Source organism: Protopterus annectens, chromosome 3.part1 (assembly GCF_019279795.1).
Source record: "Protopterus annectens isolate FY-2018-M chromosome 3.part1, PAN1.0, whole genome shotgun sequence".
Classification (NCBI taxonomy): Eukaryota; Metazoa; Chordata; order Ceratodontiformes; family Protopteridae; genus Protopterus; species Protopterus annectens.
The window spans coordinates 484,273,011-484,292,456 of record NC_056732.1 but is presented as its reverse complement, the minus strand read 5'-3'; the positions used below and the strand labels follow the sequence as shown (position 1 = coordinate 484,292,456).

General features: G+C 41.0%; 1 protein-coding gene across 1 annotated transcript in view; it reads right to left on the bottom strand.

Moving 5' to 3' along the window:
* The window catches only part of LOC122798180 (ectonucleotide pyrophosphatase/phosphodiesterase family member 3-like), an 835,307-nt gene that overhangs the window by 66,131 nt on the left and 749,730 nt on the right, over positions 1-19,446 (bottom strand). Inside the window, exon 23 of the mRNA XM_044066922.1 lies at positions 8,848-8,980. Coding sequence (XP_043922857.1) covers positions 8,848-8,980 — 133 coding nt within the window. The remainder of the gene's footprint in view (positions 1-8,847; positions 8,981-19,446) is intronic.

The following is a 19,446-nucleotide window of genomic DNA, read 5'->3' as shown; positions in this document are numbered from 1 at the left end:
CACATGTACCGGGATTTTGTTCCACAGCATAGGGAGTCTCTGGGTGATGAATCTGTCCCTCCAGCATGTCCTATTTATGACCGTGTCAAGGTTCAAGTCTCGTGCTCTTGTAGATCGGATGGATTTAGATTTTTTGAGGTGAAGCATGTTCATTAATTCCGGGTTGGACATGGCCTTGTATGTCAGGCACAGGTCACCTCTGAGTAGGCGGTAAGCGACTGAGTAGAGCTGGAGCTCCTTCAGTCGGGCAGCATAGGACATATTTTTGAGACCCTTTATTCTTTTGGTGAGGAACTTTTGGGGCCTTTCCAATTGCTGCAGGTGTCGGGTCAGATACATTCCAAATGGGGCGTTATACTCAATCATCGGTCTGATGAGTGATGAGTACAGGGGAATGATGACCTCCCTTAACCTAGATGTGAATCCCTTCATGATCAGGTGGGCAATGTAGAAGGTCTTCCTAACTACTTTGGCAACGTGGGTGTCAAATGAGAGGTTACTGTCAACCTGGGTCCCCAGATCCCTGATAACCTCTTCTGTGCTTAGTGGATTGCCACCTATATGGTAGCTGGGGGTAACCTTGTTTTTCCCGAAGGGTATGACTATGCATTTTTTAGCGTTTAACTTTAGGCCATGGCTTTGGCACCAGTTATCCGTTTCTATGAGACCCTTCTGAAGGATATCTGTGTCTGATGTGTTTTCAACTATGGCGCCCAGTTTGCAGTCATCTGCAAACTTTGTCAGCCATAATCCTCCTGTGCTTGCCTGTACTTCTGAAAAGTAGATGCCAAACAAGAGTGGGCCAAGGACCGAGCCCTGAGGGACACCGCTTGTGACAGGCTTGGAATCAGACATGGCGCCAGCAACTCTGACCATGTGGGTTCTGTCACTTAGCCAGTTTGCAACCCATCTTGTGACGTATGGGTTTACATTTAAGCTGGTGAGTTTTTCTATGATGCCCGAGTGGGGTATTGTGTCGAATGCCTTTGCCAGATCAAGGTAGACTGTGTGGACTGTCTTGCCCTCATCAATGGCCTTGGTGACTGTTTCGAAAAAGTCAACCAAGTTTAAGAGGCATGATCTGCCCTTGACAAAGCCAAATTGGGTTTGATCCAATGTCTGCAGGTCCCCTGTGTTCTTATTTATGAGTTCCATTATGATCCTCTCCATAGCTTTGCAGACCAGGCTTGTCAAGCTGATGGGACGGTAGTTTCCAGGGTCGGTGGAGGCACCGCCTTTATGTAGTGGGACCACAGTTGCCATACGCCACTCCTTGGGTACGTATCCTGAGGTGAGGCTAAGATTAAACAGCTGCCCTAATTGCGGGTTTAATTCCTCAATGAGTTTGTGGAGCACACAACCGGGGACACCATCTGGTCCCATGGATGCTGTGTTTTTCGCCTTGGAGAGAGCTGTTCTCACCTGAGCATTCGAGATGTTTTGGAGGCTACAATCCTCTGGTATAGATATTTCTCCTTTTGGGGGGGGGGGGGGGATTTGCACTGAACCTGTAAGCCAGTATGTTGGCAATGTCTGTAGGTTCAGTGATCTTTACATAATTTTGAACTAGTTCTGAGCATATCTGGGAGTTTCCTCCCAGGTTTCTAACATAACTAAAAAAGGCCTTGTGATCGTCTTTTGAGTCCTTGGCAATTTTTGTTTCAAAATTTGCCTTGGATGATTTTATGAGAGCTCTTAGTTTTTTACTTATAATGATCAAGGGTGTCTTCCCTTTTGGGGATTTTGCTCTATCTTGTAGTAGCTTTCTCCTTTTGTTGTAGAGCTTGTTTATGGCTGGGGTCCACCAGACTGGACGCTTGCCTTTGGTACAAAGAGTGTTTGTTTTGTTTGGGATTTCCTGATCCATGCAGTCCTGGAGGTGCTGGTAGAAGGCATTTGTATGTGATTCAGCGGCTTTGGTGATGGTTTCCGCTGGTTCGGGGGCCTTGAAAGAGGCCACACCAGTCCTAAGAAGTGTGAAGTCGGCTTTAGAGAAGTTCTTTACTGTGGTCTTTTTTATCTGGGGTGGGGGCGGGATGTGGACTTCCAGTGAGATAAGTTTATGATCTGACCTCACCAATGAGTGGTATACCTCCGGTGTTGAACATTGTGACCCCATGTTCGTGATGATGAGATCTAGTATGTTTTTGCCTCTTGTGGGTATGGTGACTAGTTGTTCCATGGCATTTGAGTTTATGAACTCTAGGAACCTTTGGGCTAGAGTGTTGGGGCTTGAGTAGTGATCCCAGTCTATATTTGGATAGTTGAAATCACCTAGTATGATGGTGTTTGGGGTTACATTTATCCCCTCCAGAGTTTTCAGGAAAGCTGTGTGAGGTTCCTGAGTTTGAGAGGGTGGCCTGTAACATGCTACAAATTGCAGAGCAGTCTTGCCTATGGTTAATTGCACCTGAATGGTCTCTGATGCATCGTGCATTGCCACCAACCTGGAGGTGAGGGTGTCTTTGATAAATATGGACACCCCTCCTCCTTTCTTGGTGTTGTCCGGATTTTGGGGCCGGAAAGCATGATATGAGGTAAAACCTGATAGTGCCGGGGTGCTCTCAGGAGCCTTGAACCAGGTTTCAGTCACAGCACAGACATCGATGTTCTCCATACTGAGAAGGGCTTGATGCGTGCATCTTGAGGTTGAGACTTCTGGCATTGAGCAGCATTACCCTTAGTTTTTTTCCTTTGTTTTGTTCTAGGGTGGAAGGTTTAGAATTTGAGCCATGCATAAAAAAGGCACTATGGGGGTGGCAAGAGCCTTTGCCAATATCCGGAAGCCCAGGGGCGACAGGTGCAAGCCGTCCCTTGCGAAGCAGCGTGGCTTGTCTAGCATGTCATCCCAGGCAGACAGACATTGGATCCCCTTTGAATGACACCAGAGATTAAGCCAATTATTAAAGCTGATCATCTTGTCTCTGTATTGTGGCATCATTCTTGGTGAAGGTGCCTGCAGGCTATATAGGTATATATAGCATTAATAATAATAATAATAATAATAATAATAATTAATAATAATAAGCTAGCTAAAGTGATTTTCATGTCATGTAGGACACAGTAGTCCAAAGGAATTCAGCCGGAATGCAGGCATCACGGAGGTTAGGTTGCTATTCTGTCTCTGTCTCCATACATGATATGGCATGAGAGAGTGGTAAAATATCTGTCAGAACTGAAGAATTATAGCAGCAGAAGTGAATAAATATATTTGCTTTTAAGACTACTCCACTGCAAGTGAACTACCTGAAAAGTAAAAAGAGGTTCAGTGTGCTATATTCATGCATGTTTCTGGAGAAGATGCCATAAAACATTTTATTCTTTTACTTTTCTTGCTAAGGAAAAATTCAAAATGGCAGCACTTAAAGAACAATAATTTCCACTTGTCCTGAAAGATGTGCCATTCAGTTAAACTGTTTCTATGTAATTTGCACACTGTCTAGAATGAATTTTCTTTTCTCTATAATCTAAAACCCCTGGAAATTTCCTCTGCTGTTTGTGATCTAAACTTATGTTGCCACTATCTTGCTGGACAGACTATACCTCCCATGAGAGGATTATTATCCTAAATACTCTGAAATAATCTGACAAATACACAAAAGTGCACGTGTGATTAAAGACTTAAATTACATAGTCTTGAGTCAAGATACTCCTGATTTTCTTATACCTGACAATGGTCCATAATGGAAAAATCAAAAATGTATATTTGTTCATAAATGGGAATGCAGATATCTTACATCCAGTTCACACCATCATCAACTCAATGGACTAGTAGAAATAAATTTCCAAACAGTGAAGAATTTTATGAAAAAGTGCAATAATAAACATTATGAGAATCATCTGCTCACAATTTTGGAATATATGATACTCCACTGCAAGGGACTCCACATCTCAGCATCTCAACTGTTAATAGACAGTGCCTTTAAAGCAGGCTGCCTACTTCAACCACATTGCTGATGCTTAAAAAAATAATACAAAGTAAAGGAAATGCAGGCAAGAAATGGCAAGAACTCAGCAGATATAATAAATACTACTGTGACAGAAACTGGAGAAAACTACAAGACTGACAGGTTGGAGACAAAGCATCCAAAGGCCACAGTGAAGTTCTCAGCTTAAAGTGTAAGTAGTTGTTAAAACAGCCAAACCAAGACCCTTTATAGTTCATGGAGTACACTGAAGAGAAGTGAAAGACTTTTGTATAAGACAAATATATCAAAGATATAGATAGGTAGAGCTGCAGCCAGAAGTGTTACAAACAAATAACATCGGACAAAATTAAGATCTCAGTAATTCAAAATCTACAACATCCTCTACAGGGTGCCCTTTCCATCTATACATAACCCAGTCTCAGTACCGAGTCAGACTGGACAATCCTGATTTTCCTTCCACAGAGTTATAATAACAAAGATATTCCATGTCTTTTCCCCTTATGTACCACAACAGTCTGAACTTCTGAAAAGTTTCATTTTCAGTGTGCCCAAAGTTTAACTTAGAAGGACAAATGCTTAGTTTACAGGATTTCTCTTTCAGCCTGTTTGGTATAGATACAAGAAAAAAGGATTCTTAGGTTCAAAGAAAGCAGATTATACAGCCCCCCTGAATATTCCTAGAGTTGTATATCACCTGACCCTTGCATTTTGTCAATAGCTCAGTCACAATGGTTTAAATTCTACTACCCCACCATGGAGTATGACATATACTCATGTAAGTGATCATATTGCTGTCACCTAGTAAATACAAGCTGGCACATCTGGATCCCATTCCTAGTCACAAGTTGCCCACTTTCAGTTACACACTGGTAGCATCATTATTCCCCACTCCATAGTAAGGACTGCAGCTAACCAGCTGTCTTGCTCAGGTTCCTAACATTAGCCATTAACACTCCTAATCCACTCCCTCGGGGTTTTCTCCTTGTACAGTGGTCCCTAACTTTAACTACTCATCAGTGGAAAAGTGAGGTGCCTCTACATTTATAACCTCTGCAATGAGTTCCTGAAATGTTTGCTTAAAGACGAGACTTCACTCATTACTTAAGTAAAGCTAGTACCTAACAGAAAATATGTTTTGCTCTAATATGTTAGCATTATTCAGTGAAATACTTATTAGACTATTTTATCTTGTTTTCTGACCTGATAATTTTAGAGTGCAGGTAGAACTTTAAAAATGGTAACCATTTCCACAGGTGTCTGCAAAGATCTACAATTATAACAGACTTTTCTGACAACTTCCTCAATTCTGTATCCTTCACTGTACGTTATAATGTACATCATGAGATAAGGATATGTCCTACACTGAACACTCTAATGTACTCACGAACTGAGGATATGTACTGCACTGTACATTCTAATCTACATCATGAGCTGATCTGTACTGCTCTGTACATTCTTATGTACTCATGATCTGAGGATATGTATTGCACTATACATTCTAATGTACATCATGAGTTGATCTGTATTGCACTGTAGATTCTAATATACATCATGAGCTGAGGATGTGTACTGTACTGTACATTCTAATGTACATCATGAGATGACGATGTGTACTGCACTGTACATTCTAATGTACATCATGAGATGAGGATATGTGCTGCACTGTACATTGTAATGTACATTATAAGATGAGGATATGTCCTGGACCTCCTGATAACCTTGAGAAGTACCTACATAGATCTACCCAGAGTCACTTCTAGAGCTCCCCGTGTTCACTTGAATCATTATAAAACAAGTAATGCTTTGCCATTTTTTAAATAGAAATGAAATACTGGTACACATCAAAAATGAAAAAAAAACAAACAAAACAGAAATGCATTTATGCAAATCCCCCATGTGTATCTAGGTGGGCTTTACCACTCCACTCCCTTACTTAAGTGCTGTAACTGCACAATTACAGAACAGTGAAAAAAAAAACAGAATCCTTTAACTAACAGTAGTCTTGCTTAAGTCAAGATACCACTGTGCCTAAATACGTCTCAAAAAATCAATTAGCCATTTCAATGAAAGATAATTTGTTCAGTGGAAGAAAACCAATCAAGTTCCAAACATAAAAACACATCTTGACCCCACATAGGATAACCACATTCTGTACTACCTCCATCCATAGCCATCTTTGTTTTCTCTGTCATTCATAACTAACTCCATGATGACTTAATTATCCAGTGCTAGGTTATCCTTTCTTCTGTCCTAGCAGTTTTCAGTTATGTACAGTCATTTATATTCCTTCTCTTAAAGGACCGTTTCCATTACTGGTGTGTCCCTCTCTGCCTTAAAACCTTCATCCTGTCACCATTTTCTTTGTTGGTCTTCAATCAAAATGTACTTTTTAAACATGAAGACATGAGCTGGAATTTCAAAAGAAGCATATTGCTGTCAGCACTATGTGGGCAATGCCACAGTGCCCAGTAGCATGATGGTCATACAGTGTAAATCATTTGAATGAATAAGCAAAATGGAACAACATCTCACTAGTGGTTCATTATCTTGTCTCTGAATAAAACACTGCACAGTTATAGGTAACTATGATAATATTTGCAGTGCACACCAACACAACACAGTTGCACAGGTACCTACAAGCAGACACACACATACGCACACACAGATATTGACACTCATGCACATTCACTTACACCTCCAGATACATACACATACGCGCGCACAGACATACACACATACACACACACACACACACACACACACACACACACACACACACACACACACACACTGAAATGAGCATACACACACACACACACACACACACACACACACACACACACACACACACACACTGAAATGAACATATACACATACACACACACGCAGCAGCATACAGCGCTGCGCAGACACACGCACAGATATTGACACTCATGCACATTCACTTAAACCTCCAGATACGTACACATACGCGAGCACAGACATACACACATACACACACACACACACAGACACACACACACACACACACACACACACACACACACACACACACTGAAATGAGCATACACACACACACACACACACACACACACACACACACACACACACACACACTGAAATGAGCATATACACATACACACACACACACACATACACACACACACACGTGTGCGCGCAGACACACGCACAGATATTGACACTCATGCACATTCACTTACACCTCCAGATAGTTACACACACACACACACACACGCACACACACACACACACACACACACACACACACACACACACACACACACACAAGCACGCTCATATATTGAGACAATTACATTCATGCCCCTGTATACCTCCATCACACACACACACACACACACATACACACACACACACACGCACGCACACACACCCACAAACACACACACTGAAACAAGCATACACACATACACATACACACACACACACACACACACACACACACACACACACACACACACACACACACACACATGCAGCGTTACAGTACTTATCTCTCACAGGACTAACAGCCCAGCTTCTGTCATGGAGCTTAATGGGTGTACACCATCAACAGATATTGTGCACTTTTTTCTCCTTACATTCCATATAATTTGGTACTCTTTAAACAATGCTACTGCACTATTTTGATTCTGGTGGAAAGTTCTGGAGGGGCTCACTCAGCTAATTAGCATTAGCCACCCCTGGATTGCAGCATTTGCATGTAGCCTTCGCCTATCAGACTAGTGTAGCACTACAGACTTGCCCCTTCTAACTGCCGTAGCACTACAGTGATTTCTGAAATGCTTTGGTATACAGGATTGTGCAGTGCATTATGTGACTTTGAATCCAGGCTAACATATGAATTTATGTTAAAAGGTGTAGTGAGGCTACCAATAAGTAGGCGAACATCAGTAGAGGCGTTTAATCATGGAAACATGATGACCTTAAGCAACCCGCAGTATGTGTTACAAAATAGTATTGATCTCAGAGATTGTGATACAATACAGTAAAATGGGAAGAAACTAGCAAATATGAAAGATGGCCAGGCATATAACAACTTAATTAGTAGTCACATTTACATTAAAGCATTAAGGATCGTATGGTTATCTGTTCTTATTTACTGTCTTGGGTCTTAAAATGATATTAATCATGTGTATCTATATATATATATATATATATATATATATATATATGAATTTGATCTATCAATGTGCACAGGTAGGTAATCAATTGTGACGTATCGAAATAACAACCAGTCACAAAATGATCAGTTAACTAAAACCCTACTACTAACTTCAGACAGTTTATCTGAATAGTGGTAGTGTTATAGAAAGTTTTTTTCCTAAGGTAAAATGTAGGGTTAGGGACTGGGTAGTGTTGGTACCCATTTGTAAGGATGGGCAGGAGCAGGGATGGGTACTGTTCTCTGCAGAAAAGGTACAGGGGCTTGTTTCATGTATAAAACAGGGCTCTTGGTGTTAATTTGTTTTATGATTCTCTCTTTCAAAAGAACTGCTTTTGCCTTCAAAAATTTAAACTGTCACTTTTAGACCTTGCAGAGATTTTTTTTAGCATTTTGTTGTTCTTTTTTTTTTGCTAACTGAACCCACCACAGTCAGGAAATGTGAGGAAAGTGTGCATATGATGAAGGGATACAAGTGCTGACATCTTTATCCAATACTTGTATGCCACAAAATAAAGCAGAAAATATTTATGAAAAACTGGGAAAAACACCAAATTAAATAAATAAATAAATAAAAAATGTCTGACTGTGTTTCTTCTTAGGATAGTTCGTATTCTTTGTATCAGTTTATCTTGTTGTAAATTCGCTGTATCACTTATATGAAATGCAGTTCTTTCAGGCATACATACATACTTTTCAGTATAATAGACTTACTCTATAATCTCTGCTGAAGAGTCAAAACGTCCATCATAATCGTAATCAAACACTGGGCCACTTACTACATTTACCCCATTGTACACTGTGGCATACTTCATCAGCACCACATTCTGAAAGTAAGTCCAGATTTCTAAAAATAAGAATAAATTAATTTAGATGTTTTAACTGAATGTTTAGTTTGAGACAGAAGTACAAAAAAAGTAGCATACAGTGAAAAATATATTTATTAAATGCAAAAAAAAAAAACTGCTATCATACTATTTACTCTGACAGTCTACACAAAATTTAGCTCTCAAATATTAATGCAGAGGAATATTACACCATAACCCTCCAACTAAAAAGCTGTGAAAGAAAATTATGTATTAGCCATGGAAGGATTTTATTTATGAGACAACATGAACCTGGGTAGACAGAAGACAATGGGATATTGATAAGGTAAAGAGTATAACTGTCAAGTGTTTATGTAGTTGTTTTCCAAGTAACAGTAGATGCTGTCAGAGCATTTGGCTTTGTAAAGTAATTTATATGACTAATACAGCTATGTGGAAGTGAGGACAAGGGTGTAGCTAGGCATACTCAGTGTACTCAGATGAGTACATTTTTTTCTGAGCATCTCTTTAAAATGTCAGTACTCAAAAAGCACAGAATGTTTAGAACCGTGCAATAGAATACTTGCAGTATAGAGGCATACAAAGAATTCATGTGCAAGAGGAATACACCCCTAAACCTAGCTTTTTATGGATATAAATGGTAACTGCTGAAATAGTTTGCCTGAGGGTTGAGTAAATTTTTTTTAAGTTATAGGTGGGTAGTGGGGGCAGCAACATTAGGTCTGAGTATAAAATATAAATCTGTGACTACACCCCTGAGTGAGGAGGTGACTAAATTCTAACCAACCAACTTATTGAACCAAAAGGCATTGACGGGGAAGATGCTTAAGACCGGCAGTAAACTAAAGAATGCATTATAAAGTTGTGGGGGAGTTTAGGGTGGTACAAACATGTGACGCATGCAAATAAGTTGGACGCAGGTTAAAACTGACATTAAAACTCTGTTTTTTTCTTTCTTTTTTTACTGTTAGCAATGATTTTGCTCTGTATAATGTATCTAATGTGTTGCTGTTTGTTGTAGCTGTTTTCTGTATGTAAGAGTAGAAAATTAACTGGTTGTTAAAAGTTAGTCCAAACATTATGGTCAAGTCAACATAAGTGAATAAGAATGCTATTGAGGAAATATTAAGAGTTGTCATCATAGAGAAAGAAGGATAGAAGGTTACAGGGTGAAGAATGTGTGGAAATTAGTTTCTGAGTGGAGTCAATGAAATGGCTACAGAAATGTTGGACAATTGCATGGTTATCTAACTGTGGAAAGAAGAAGGTGGTATGAAAGTGACCTAGGTACAGCAGTTTGTCAGTAGACTTCCAGAACTTACTCATATTGTTTGTATGGTGCAATTACTGAGTTGTAAAATAAGATTTTTTGCTTGAAATGATGGCATTTTGACTTGAGGTTTCAGTTTCATGAAATTTGTTGTAATATCTTGGGTCCCAATTTCTATGATACAGGCCCCAGAACCCGTTTCTATTAAACATTAACTGGCAGAGAATTTGAATGGATACAGTCTAACAAGGTACCATAGACTATGATTCTGATTACAGAAGTTACAAATATCTAATCTAGAAAAAGTAGTCATGTAAGTAAACTTACCATAATGTTAGATGTTTGAATGATCACTGCTACAGAAGCCTTAGCTATATGTGTTATATCCACCCAAGGATATAACAGCCGCACAACTTCCAAAGCTTCAGGGTACCTTCTACGTGTCCAAACTGTCAGGCAGCTTGAGCTGAGCTGACTAAAAGACAAGTTTGGGTACCATGCCCTTCAGAGCTTTCCTACCAAAAAGAAACAGGCAGGCTAATCCCTTAAAGGCAATGATAGGAAGAACAAAAATAAATAACTACACCCTGGCATAAATGAAACACCAAAACATAAGTGGGATAGAGGGAGGGGCCAGCTACTGCAGCACTGATCATTCAAACATCTACCATTATGGTAAGTTTACATATACAACTGTACTACATTTACCATATTGATCACTGCTGTAGTAGCCTTAGCTATATGGGTAGATTACCCTAGCTTGCTAAATTTGGGAGGTGGAAGGAGAAGAGTCCTGGAGCCCCTTCTTTCAAAGCCTGGTCTAGACCTAGAGAAGGAATTGAGCTTATATTGCATTGTAAAATTATGTGCAGACGATCAAGTTGCAGCTTCTAGTCAATGTTATTAACGGGAGCAGCAACTTCCCCAAGGATATGCACAACATTCTGACAAAATATGGAAGCTTTTCCTGTCACCTGCCCCATTGCCCATTACAGAGGACATGGTTAATCTACAGACCGTAATGGCTGCAGGTGTTACAACAGAGGGGTAAAAGATGAGTGGCCTGCAGTACAACTAATGGCCACAACAGGGTTACGCACCTGCGGCTAAGGAAATTGCTAGCCTGCTTTGATGGCAAAAGCTGTTTGCTTACATATTTCTTTCTGCAGCTAAAAGAAGGACTGACTAGGGAACTGGCAGGCTGTTCCATGATCAAATCAGAAATGAAACCTCTTTCTCAGGGAAAACAAGCAGAAAAGGCCAGTAAGTTAAAAGTCACTTTTTTCACAGAAAAGACAGTAAAAAGCACTTTAAAACTCTTTGCCATTCCCACAAAGTAAAATAAACCCAAATTCCCCATAGAAAAATATTTTTGGTTATTTTAAACAACCTTTAAACTGACAAGATAAAAGAGAACTCCTGCTTAAAAGTACAGAACAATCTCATGACAGTTCATTAAAACAAAAACTCCAAGCTTTAAAATAATTTTCAGAAGAGGAAAGGATCAATAATAAGCAAAATTATTAAATGGAAGGTTTCTGTTAAGATCAGGGAAGAATATTTGACAAACACTAGGTAGGATTTTTGCCAGGTCAAAATTTAACATTTCACAGACAGCAACATTTGATGCAGCTCTAACAGTTGTTAATGCTAGGAGCATTAATAATTTTTATTGGAAAATTTGCTATGTTTCCACAAGATTGATGTTGTTATTGTTTATGAAACATAGACTGGAATCCAGTTCTGTCGTGGTATAAATGTTTTTACTGTAACAGACATTCTGACAAAAAATCAGGAGGAGATGTTATGACATGGATTAAAGATATTTATGAGACCTGTGATTATTACATGTTCAGTGATAACACCAATACTATAGATTGTGTGACTGTGACAATAAAGACAACCCTAGAGCATATAAATGAAGTTTGGGACATCTTCATGGGGGTGGGTTAGGTCGATATTAGGGGGAGTTAAGTAGGCTGGGGAGGTGAAAGGGTTAAGTGGAGGCAGGGATGGTTGGGAGGAAATGAGATAATGAAGGGGAGGGGCTTAAGAGGTTTAGTCTAGTGTAGTTGGGTTAAACAATCACATTTTGGCGTGAACTTGCTACAGGCAAGCTTATGTCCACAATGACCAGTTGGTAGTGAGGGATCAGGTAGGCCTGGGATTAATAATTAGGTTTGGGTAGAGCTGGATAATGATAATTTACTTCTTTTGTTTTTCTGGTGGGATAGGATTAAAGCAGGGGGAGAAAGTGATTTGTTGGGATGCAGGTGGGCAGGAGGCTAGGGCTAGTGAATGATCTCCCTGTTGTTTTGAAAGCTTGCTGTTTTGTGGCAAGCAATAACTGAATATTTTTTATTATTATTATTTTATTTTTTTTTTTTGTGATGCTCGGTGCCATGGGGTGAGTTCGAGGGGAGAGTCCTAGTTTGGAAGGGCATGGCTGGTGTCCAGATGGTGTCTGGATTTCTGGTGGCAGGGCTGGGGCTTGGAGGACTCACAGGCGACGGTTTGTGGTGTTATACGGGTTGCCAGAGTGGTGTTGCTCTTGGCGCATGCGCATCTGCGGTCAGCCTTGTTCTCATTGCCTCTCGAGGGTGCAGGATCGAAGTGTGTTGTTCTGTTGCTGGCTTTTGACTTCTGGCATGCCAGTCTGATTTGGACTTTGTAGGGTGAGTTTGTTTGCTTTTGCTTGAGGTGGAGTGATGTGGATGTTGTGATGCATCTCTACTGCAGGTAATTTTGTCTGGTTGCGTTTGGACGGTTGGGATCCACTCAGGTGGACCTGGAGCATCTGTGGAGAAGTTGAGTTGTGGCTGTGTGGATCCATTGGAGGAGTGGGGGCACAGTTCCACTGACTTTGCATCCACTCTTGTCGCATGTGTTGGGGCAGATGCAGATGACCACCAGGGTTGGATGGGTGAAATGATGGAGGGGATTTTGGGTGGAGGCATCCTCTTCTCTCATCTTGTGGGGTTGTTTCCATCTCACACCACTCTTGAATGTGCTTGTTTCATCCTCATGCAGTCATGGAGATGCCGTGGGAGAGGAGGGGTTGCAGGCCTTAGAAAAAGTTCTTTAAAACTAATGGGCATAGGCTTGCATTTTAGAAAAATGAAAAACACATTTAAGGATCCTTTTAAAAGAAGTGTTATATTTATGGTAAACATAATTTGCATCCTATATATAAAATTATTAAAGACATTAATCATCTTGAAGGTATAATTTCTTACAGATATTACTGAACTAATGGCATAATAGGCATTACTAAAGTATTATATTGGTTTTGCTGTCCATAGACCTTTTGTTATTTGTTGATTCTCACCTAGAGACTAATACCTTCAACTGATTTTACAGCAGTTATTTTAGGGGAAATGTACCAAAGTGAAGTTATCATGCATAAGTGTGAAACTTGAGAAGTTTCTCAAGTTACTGGGATAATTAAACTTGCTTCCTTTGTTTCTTATCTCTTTTTGTGCGGGTGTTTGGTTGCAGCAGATTTGTTTTGGTTTTCTGCCTGGAGTTTTGGCGGCTTCTTTGGTCTCATTTTGCCATGTTCGTCCACAGTGCTTGGGGTTGCTTCAGCTAGGTATTGCAGCCTTGGAGTCAAGGCTTGGTTCATGGGCTTGGGGAAAGCATTCGTTGCTGTGCTTGTGCAGTTGCAGTCACCGTGAGGGGCTGACCATTAATTTAAGGGAAATGGTTCTTGTCAGCATGCAGGCTGAAACGTATCTGTTCTCTGACCCATACAGTGTTGGGTCCCAAGGTAGAAACGAGGGACTGGGTCACTCTAAAAAAGTATGGCTGGGTGTTTCAGTAGGAGGAGAAATGGTTGCTGAGGGAAAGCGAGCTTGTTGACTGAGTCAGTGAACTGAAGGGGAGTGGGGCCGGTGAAACGGTTAGAGTTGTAGGCCTACAGCTGGCTCTCGGGCTCCAGCTGCACCCCATTAGTTGTTGTATGGTATGTCTGCATTGTAGGTAGTCTGTACATGCCTGTAGATAAATTGCTTCAATGAGCACGCATGAACAGTAGGAGCGTTTTGCTGTTTCATAGTGTAGTCTACATGTTGGTATGTGAGCTTAGCGTAGCGTGCAATATGGTTGTTATATTTGCTTTTATTTGGAGCTTTGCTATGAAAGAAGTGAGTGCACACCTTTTCAGTTGTGTTTCAAATTAGATTGCTGGTGTAGTTGGAATATCACTTCTGGTAATATTTGTGTGACATCAGCATTGCTTATCTTATTATATTTATAGATATTGTCCTGTATGTGACTTTGACAGTTTGTGCTTCATTTCAGTAAAAGTGTGCTTATATATTTATTCTTTGATTATGTTCTGAAATACTGATGAAATTGGTGGCTTGAAGCTTTTGGGTTTGCTTAATTTGGGAGAAGAGGTTACTTTCTTTGCAGTGTCATCATTTATTTATTTTACAGCTGAATTCTGCTTTTGGATATTTAATTTTTAGGATGTCCATTTTAAGTACTGATACAGGGTTTCAAGTGAAAAGTGATTAGATGTAGTTGGTAGAGCAAATCAGTTTGTAGCTTAGTTTTGTTGTGAAGTTGCACATCAGGGGAGCAAAAACTTTAGTATTTGGGTATTGATTGTGAAATTAATCTCAAGAAGTTGTTTTAGTTTTCATTTCAGTTGGGTAATTAGCAGAAAGGGTTGTTGGGATGCATACCATCGATATACAATGCAGCTGTTGAGTGGTGATTGGTAAATGTTACACATCTTTAGGTTCAGATCAACTTCAAAATCAATATAAAGATGAGATAATTTCCCAGAAAGTCCTTGATACAGATTTATGCAGGATGTTCAGATTTTGCTGCACGCTTTTTCCCTCTTTTCTTTACTTCGAAGGGTGTCTTCTGACAAGTTATGGTAAAGTCTTAAGACTGTAGTCAGAAATAATGACAGGCATTTGAGTTGGGACTTCATACGATTCTGAATATCCATGCTGCCGCAACCTGTTCTATCAACCTTTTAAGTTTGTAAGCGGACTATTTAAGATGATACCTGATTGTATTTTGTAAGCTGCTAGTCAGCTATTATTAGGTTTGCTGCATTGTGTCCATTTGTTCCACATTATGTTGGTTAGTCTGCCTCATTTGGAGTTGGAAGGTTAAGAGCTAGGCAAATGGTTTTACAATATAAGTTAGCTTGGCTTATACAGGGCGCTAATGGATGTGGTATGGAATCGCAGGGTTACCCAGGTTGAGGATATTGATAGGTTCCTTCATGTGTGGGGTTTAGTTTTAACATACTCAGCTGGTAGTTAAATTTATCTCGGATGTTTGATAAGGTCATTGGAAGCATAGCTTCAGTTATGGCTGCTTTGTTATGGATGTGAGTGGTGGTGGTACATTCCTTCCCAGGTTGGCAGGATAGGTTGTCCTTGAAGATGTTTTGGAATGTGTGTTATGTATCTTGGATGATTTACATGTCTTTTTCTTTCTTGCAGATGGGGTCTAGGAATGCTGCGGCTGTAATTTCAAATAGGTAGGTATAAGGTGGAGCCTTTTCTTTACATATTAGAGGGTTTACTTTTGTCCTTTTCTTTGTAGATGGTGGTGTGCCAAGTACCAGTTGTGGTGATACACAGTGAATTCACAGATGATGGAAGCAGTGGTGAGCGAGGAGGTTACACATGGAGAACACAAGTGGGCAAAAGGTACTGAAAACTGACATAAACAAGCTGGACAAAACAAATTAAGCATAGTGTTTGACAAAATCAAGAAAAGCGCCGGTTAGCTGGGGTTAACCATCCCCGGCTTCGCCAAGTCTGCTCTTCAGTTTTTCCCTTATAACTTGTCAGTCTTTCAGCCTAAAGCACTCAGACCCAAACACCTTTCAGCCCAGCACTTGTTCTAAATCTACTGCAGCACTAAGCACACAACCCCCACATCTTTCAGAAGGGACTAGTCTTTATACTTCCCTACTTATTCAGGTATGTCCAAGAGACAGCTCCCGGTGTACTCTCCAGCCTACCTGATGAGGCTGAGCATCTTGAGGCAATGCTACATCTGCCTCATGTACACAGTCAACCCTCTTCTCCTACCACCAAACACTAATATTTGCGAGAGATGCACATATACAACCAATCTAGAGGCAAAGCTCTCTCCAACCAAGACTGGAACAGACAGTCAAGAGGAGAAGGTCACAACTTGCAACACCCCACTCACAACACATAGACCAACTAAACCAACACCTCCAAAACCCACACATAGAAACACCAAGACATATACAGAGGCTCTGATTAAAAATCTAAATCTGCCTAGGCAACAGAGACCTCCAAAGCAGACACACAAGCAACTTCCTCCCACCAACACACTCCAAACAACACATAGCCCACAAACTCAGTGTGCCGCACAACCACAGCCCATAAGGCAAAACAACATACCCAACACACTAGTGATAGGTGACTCTATAGTCAAGCACACCAATGTCCCACTCACCAGGCTGGACAAAGAGAAGGTTACTGTCAGCTGCTTGTCGGTTTCCAGAATCCGCCACATAAAGCATGCACTCAGGTCACTACAAGGCAAGTACAAATATGACTCTGTCATAGTCCATGTTGATGTAAATGACCTGAGATGTACCTCCTTGGACTACATGAGAAGAGACATGGAAGAGCTCTCCGATCTTGTAGGCCAGGCAGGTATGACCCTAGCCCTGAGTTGCATCCTGCCTTCACCAAAAATGATACCACAGTACAAGGATAAGATGATCAACTTCAACAGTTGGCTAAGCTTCTGGTGTCATTCAAAGGAGATCCAGTATCTGTCTGCCTGGGGAGACATGCTTGACAGGCCACGATGCTTCACCAGAGATGGCCTGCACCTGTCACCCCTGGGATTCTGGATATTGGCCAAGGCTATTGCCACCCCTATAGTGCCTTTTTTAGGCAAGGCTCAAAAAACAAACCCACCACAATAAGAACTACAGGTAACAAAAAACTGAGGGCAATGTTACTCAATGCTAGGAGTCTTAACCTCAAAATGCACTCACTCGAGGCATTCCTGAAAATGGAGAACATCGATATCTGTGCAGAGACTGAGACCTGGTTCAAAGCTCCCGAGAGCACCCCAGCACTACCAGGCTATAATTCATACAACACGTTTTGGCCACAAAACCCAGACCAAAACACGAAGGGTGGAGGTGTGTCCATATTTATCAAGGACATCCACACCTCCAGGCTAGTTGCAAAACACAATGCCACCGAAATCATCCAAGTGCAACTAACCTACGGCAAAAATGCATTCCAAATTGTAGCTCATTATAGATCACCCACCATGACCCAGGACCCTCACTCCTCGTTCATGGAGACATTGGAAAAAATGAGGGTCTAACCAAACACCATAATAATGGGTGATTTCAACTACCGTAACAAAAACTGGGAAAACTACTCTTCTAATAACCCCCTTGCTCAACGATTCCTGGAATTTATTAACTCTAACACCCTGGATCAACTAGTCAACACTCCTACCAGGGGCAACAATATTCTGGACCTGGTCATCACCAACATGGGTGACCGGTGCTCAATGCCCAAGATCAAGTCCTCGCTTGTTAGATCAGACCATAAACTAATCACCCTAGATATCCACATCCCAACCCCACCCCCACACAAGGAAACCATCGTATAATATTTTTCCATAGTGAACTTCACGTTACTCAAAACTGAGATGACTAACTTCACAATGCCCCTGCAGATGGATAACACAGTCAATACAGTCACAACTGCTGAATCCTACACAAATACACTCTATAAGCACCTGCATGATTGCATGGATCATGCTATCCCCAACAAAAGCAAGACCCTATCCTCCAAAAAAAGGAAGCCGATCTGGTGGTCCCCTGCCATTAACAAACTCTACAACAGAAGAAACTGCTGCAAAAGAGATAAAAACCCAGGTATGGAGGAACTCACTGACGGGCCTCAGTAAGAAACTAAGATCCCTCATAAAATCCTCCAAAGCTATATTTCAAAGAAAAATTGTCACAGATTCCAAAGACAACCACAAGGCATTCTTTAGCTATGTCAAGAACCTCCGTGGCAACACCCAGATCTGCACTGAGCTACAACAGAACAGCACAAAATATACAGAGCCAACTGATATTGCCAACATATTGGAAGATAGGTTCAGTGCAAACTTTACTCCCTCCTCACCCCCCAAAGGGCCTATAACTATATCAGATGGTTGTAAAGCCCCGGTAATCACAAACACACAGGTAAAAATGGCACTCTCTAAAGCCAAAAACACAGCGCCCATGGGACTGGACAGCATCCCAGGCTACGTCTTACACAGTGAACTAGCCCCCTACCTAAAATCCATGTTCAATCAAAGCCTCACTACAGGCTATGTGCCCACATAATGGTGCACAGCAACGGTTATCCCAATCCACAAAGGAGGAACCACCACAGACCCTGGAAACTATAGACCTATTAGCCTGACAAGCCTGGTCTGCAAGGCCATGGAGTGTGTCATCATGGAACTCATAAACAAAGACATTGATAACCTCCAAACTCTGGATGCTACCCAATTCGGATTTGTAAAAGGTAGGTCATGTCTCCTAAACCTGGTAGACTTCTTTGAAACAGTTACTATGGCCATAGACAAGGACAAGGTAGTCCACACAGCCTACCTGGATCTTGCTAAAGCCTTCAACACTATCCCTCATTCAGGAATCATAGATAAACTCATTAACCTTAATATAAACCCTTATGTCAGGAGATGGGTCCCCAACTGGCTCACAGACAGAATCCACACAGTAAGAGTTGCAGACTCCAGATCAGACTCCAAACCAATGACAAGTGGTGTACTCCAGGGTTCAGTCTTGGGACCCCTCCTGTTTGGTATATACTTCTCTGAAGTGCATGCAAACACCAAGGGTCTATGGCTAACCAAGTTTGCAGATGACTGCAAACTAGGTACCATTATCAATTCCCCTGCTGACGTAGACATCCTGCAAAAGGGCCTCTCCGAGACAGACACCTGGTGTCAACATCATGGCCTCAAGCTAAATTCCAAAATGTGCATTGTTATCTCCTTTGGTAAAAACACGGTACCCATGAATTACCAAATAGGGGGAATTTCACTTAACCCAGAAAGTGTGATAAGAGACCTTGGAACCCAAGTGGATAGTAACCTCTCCTTTGATAACCACATTGCTACAGTGGTCAGAAAATCTTTCTACTTGGCCCACCT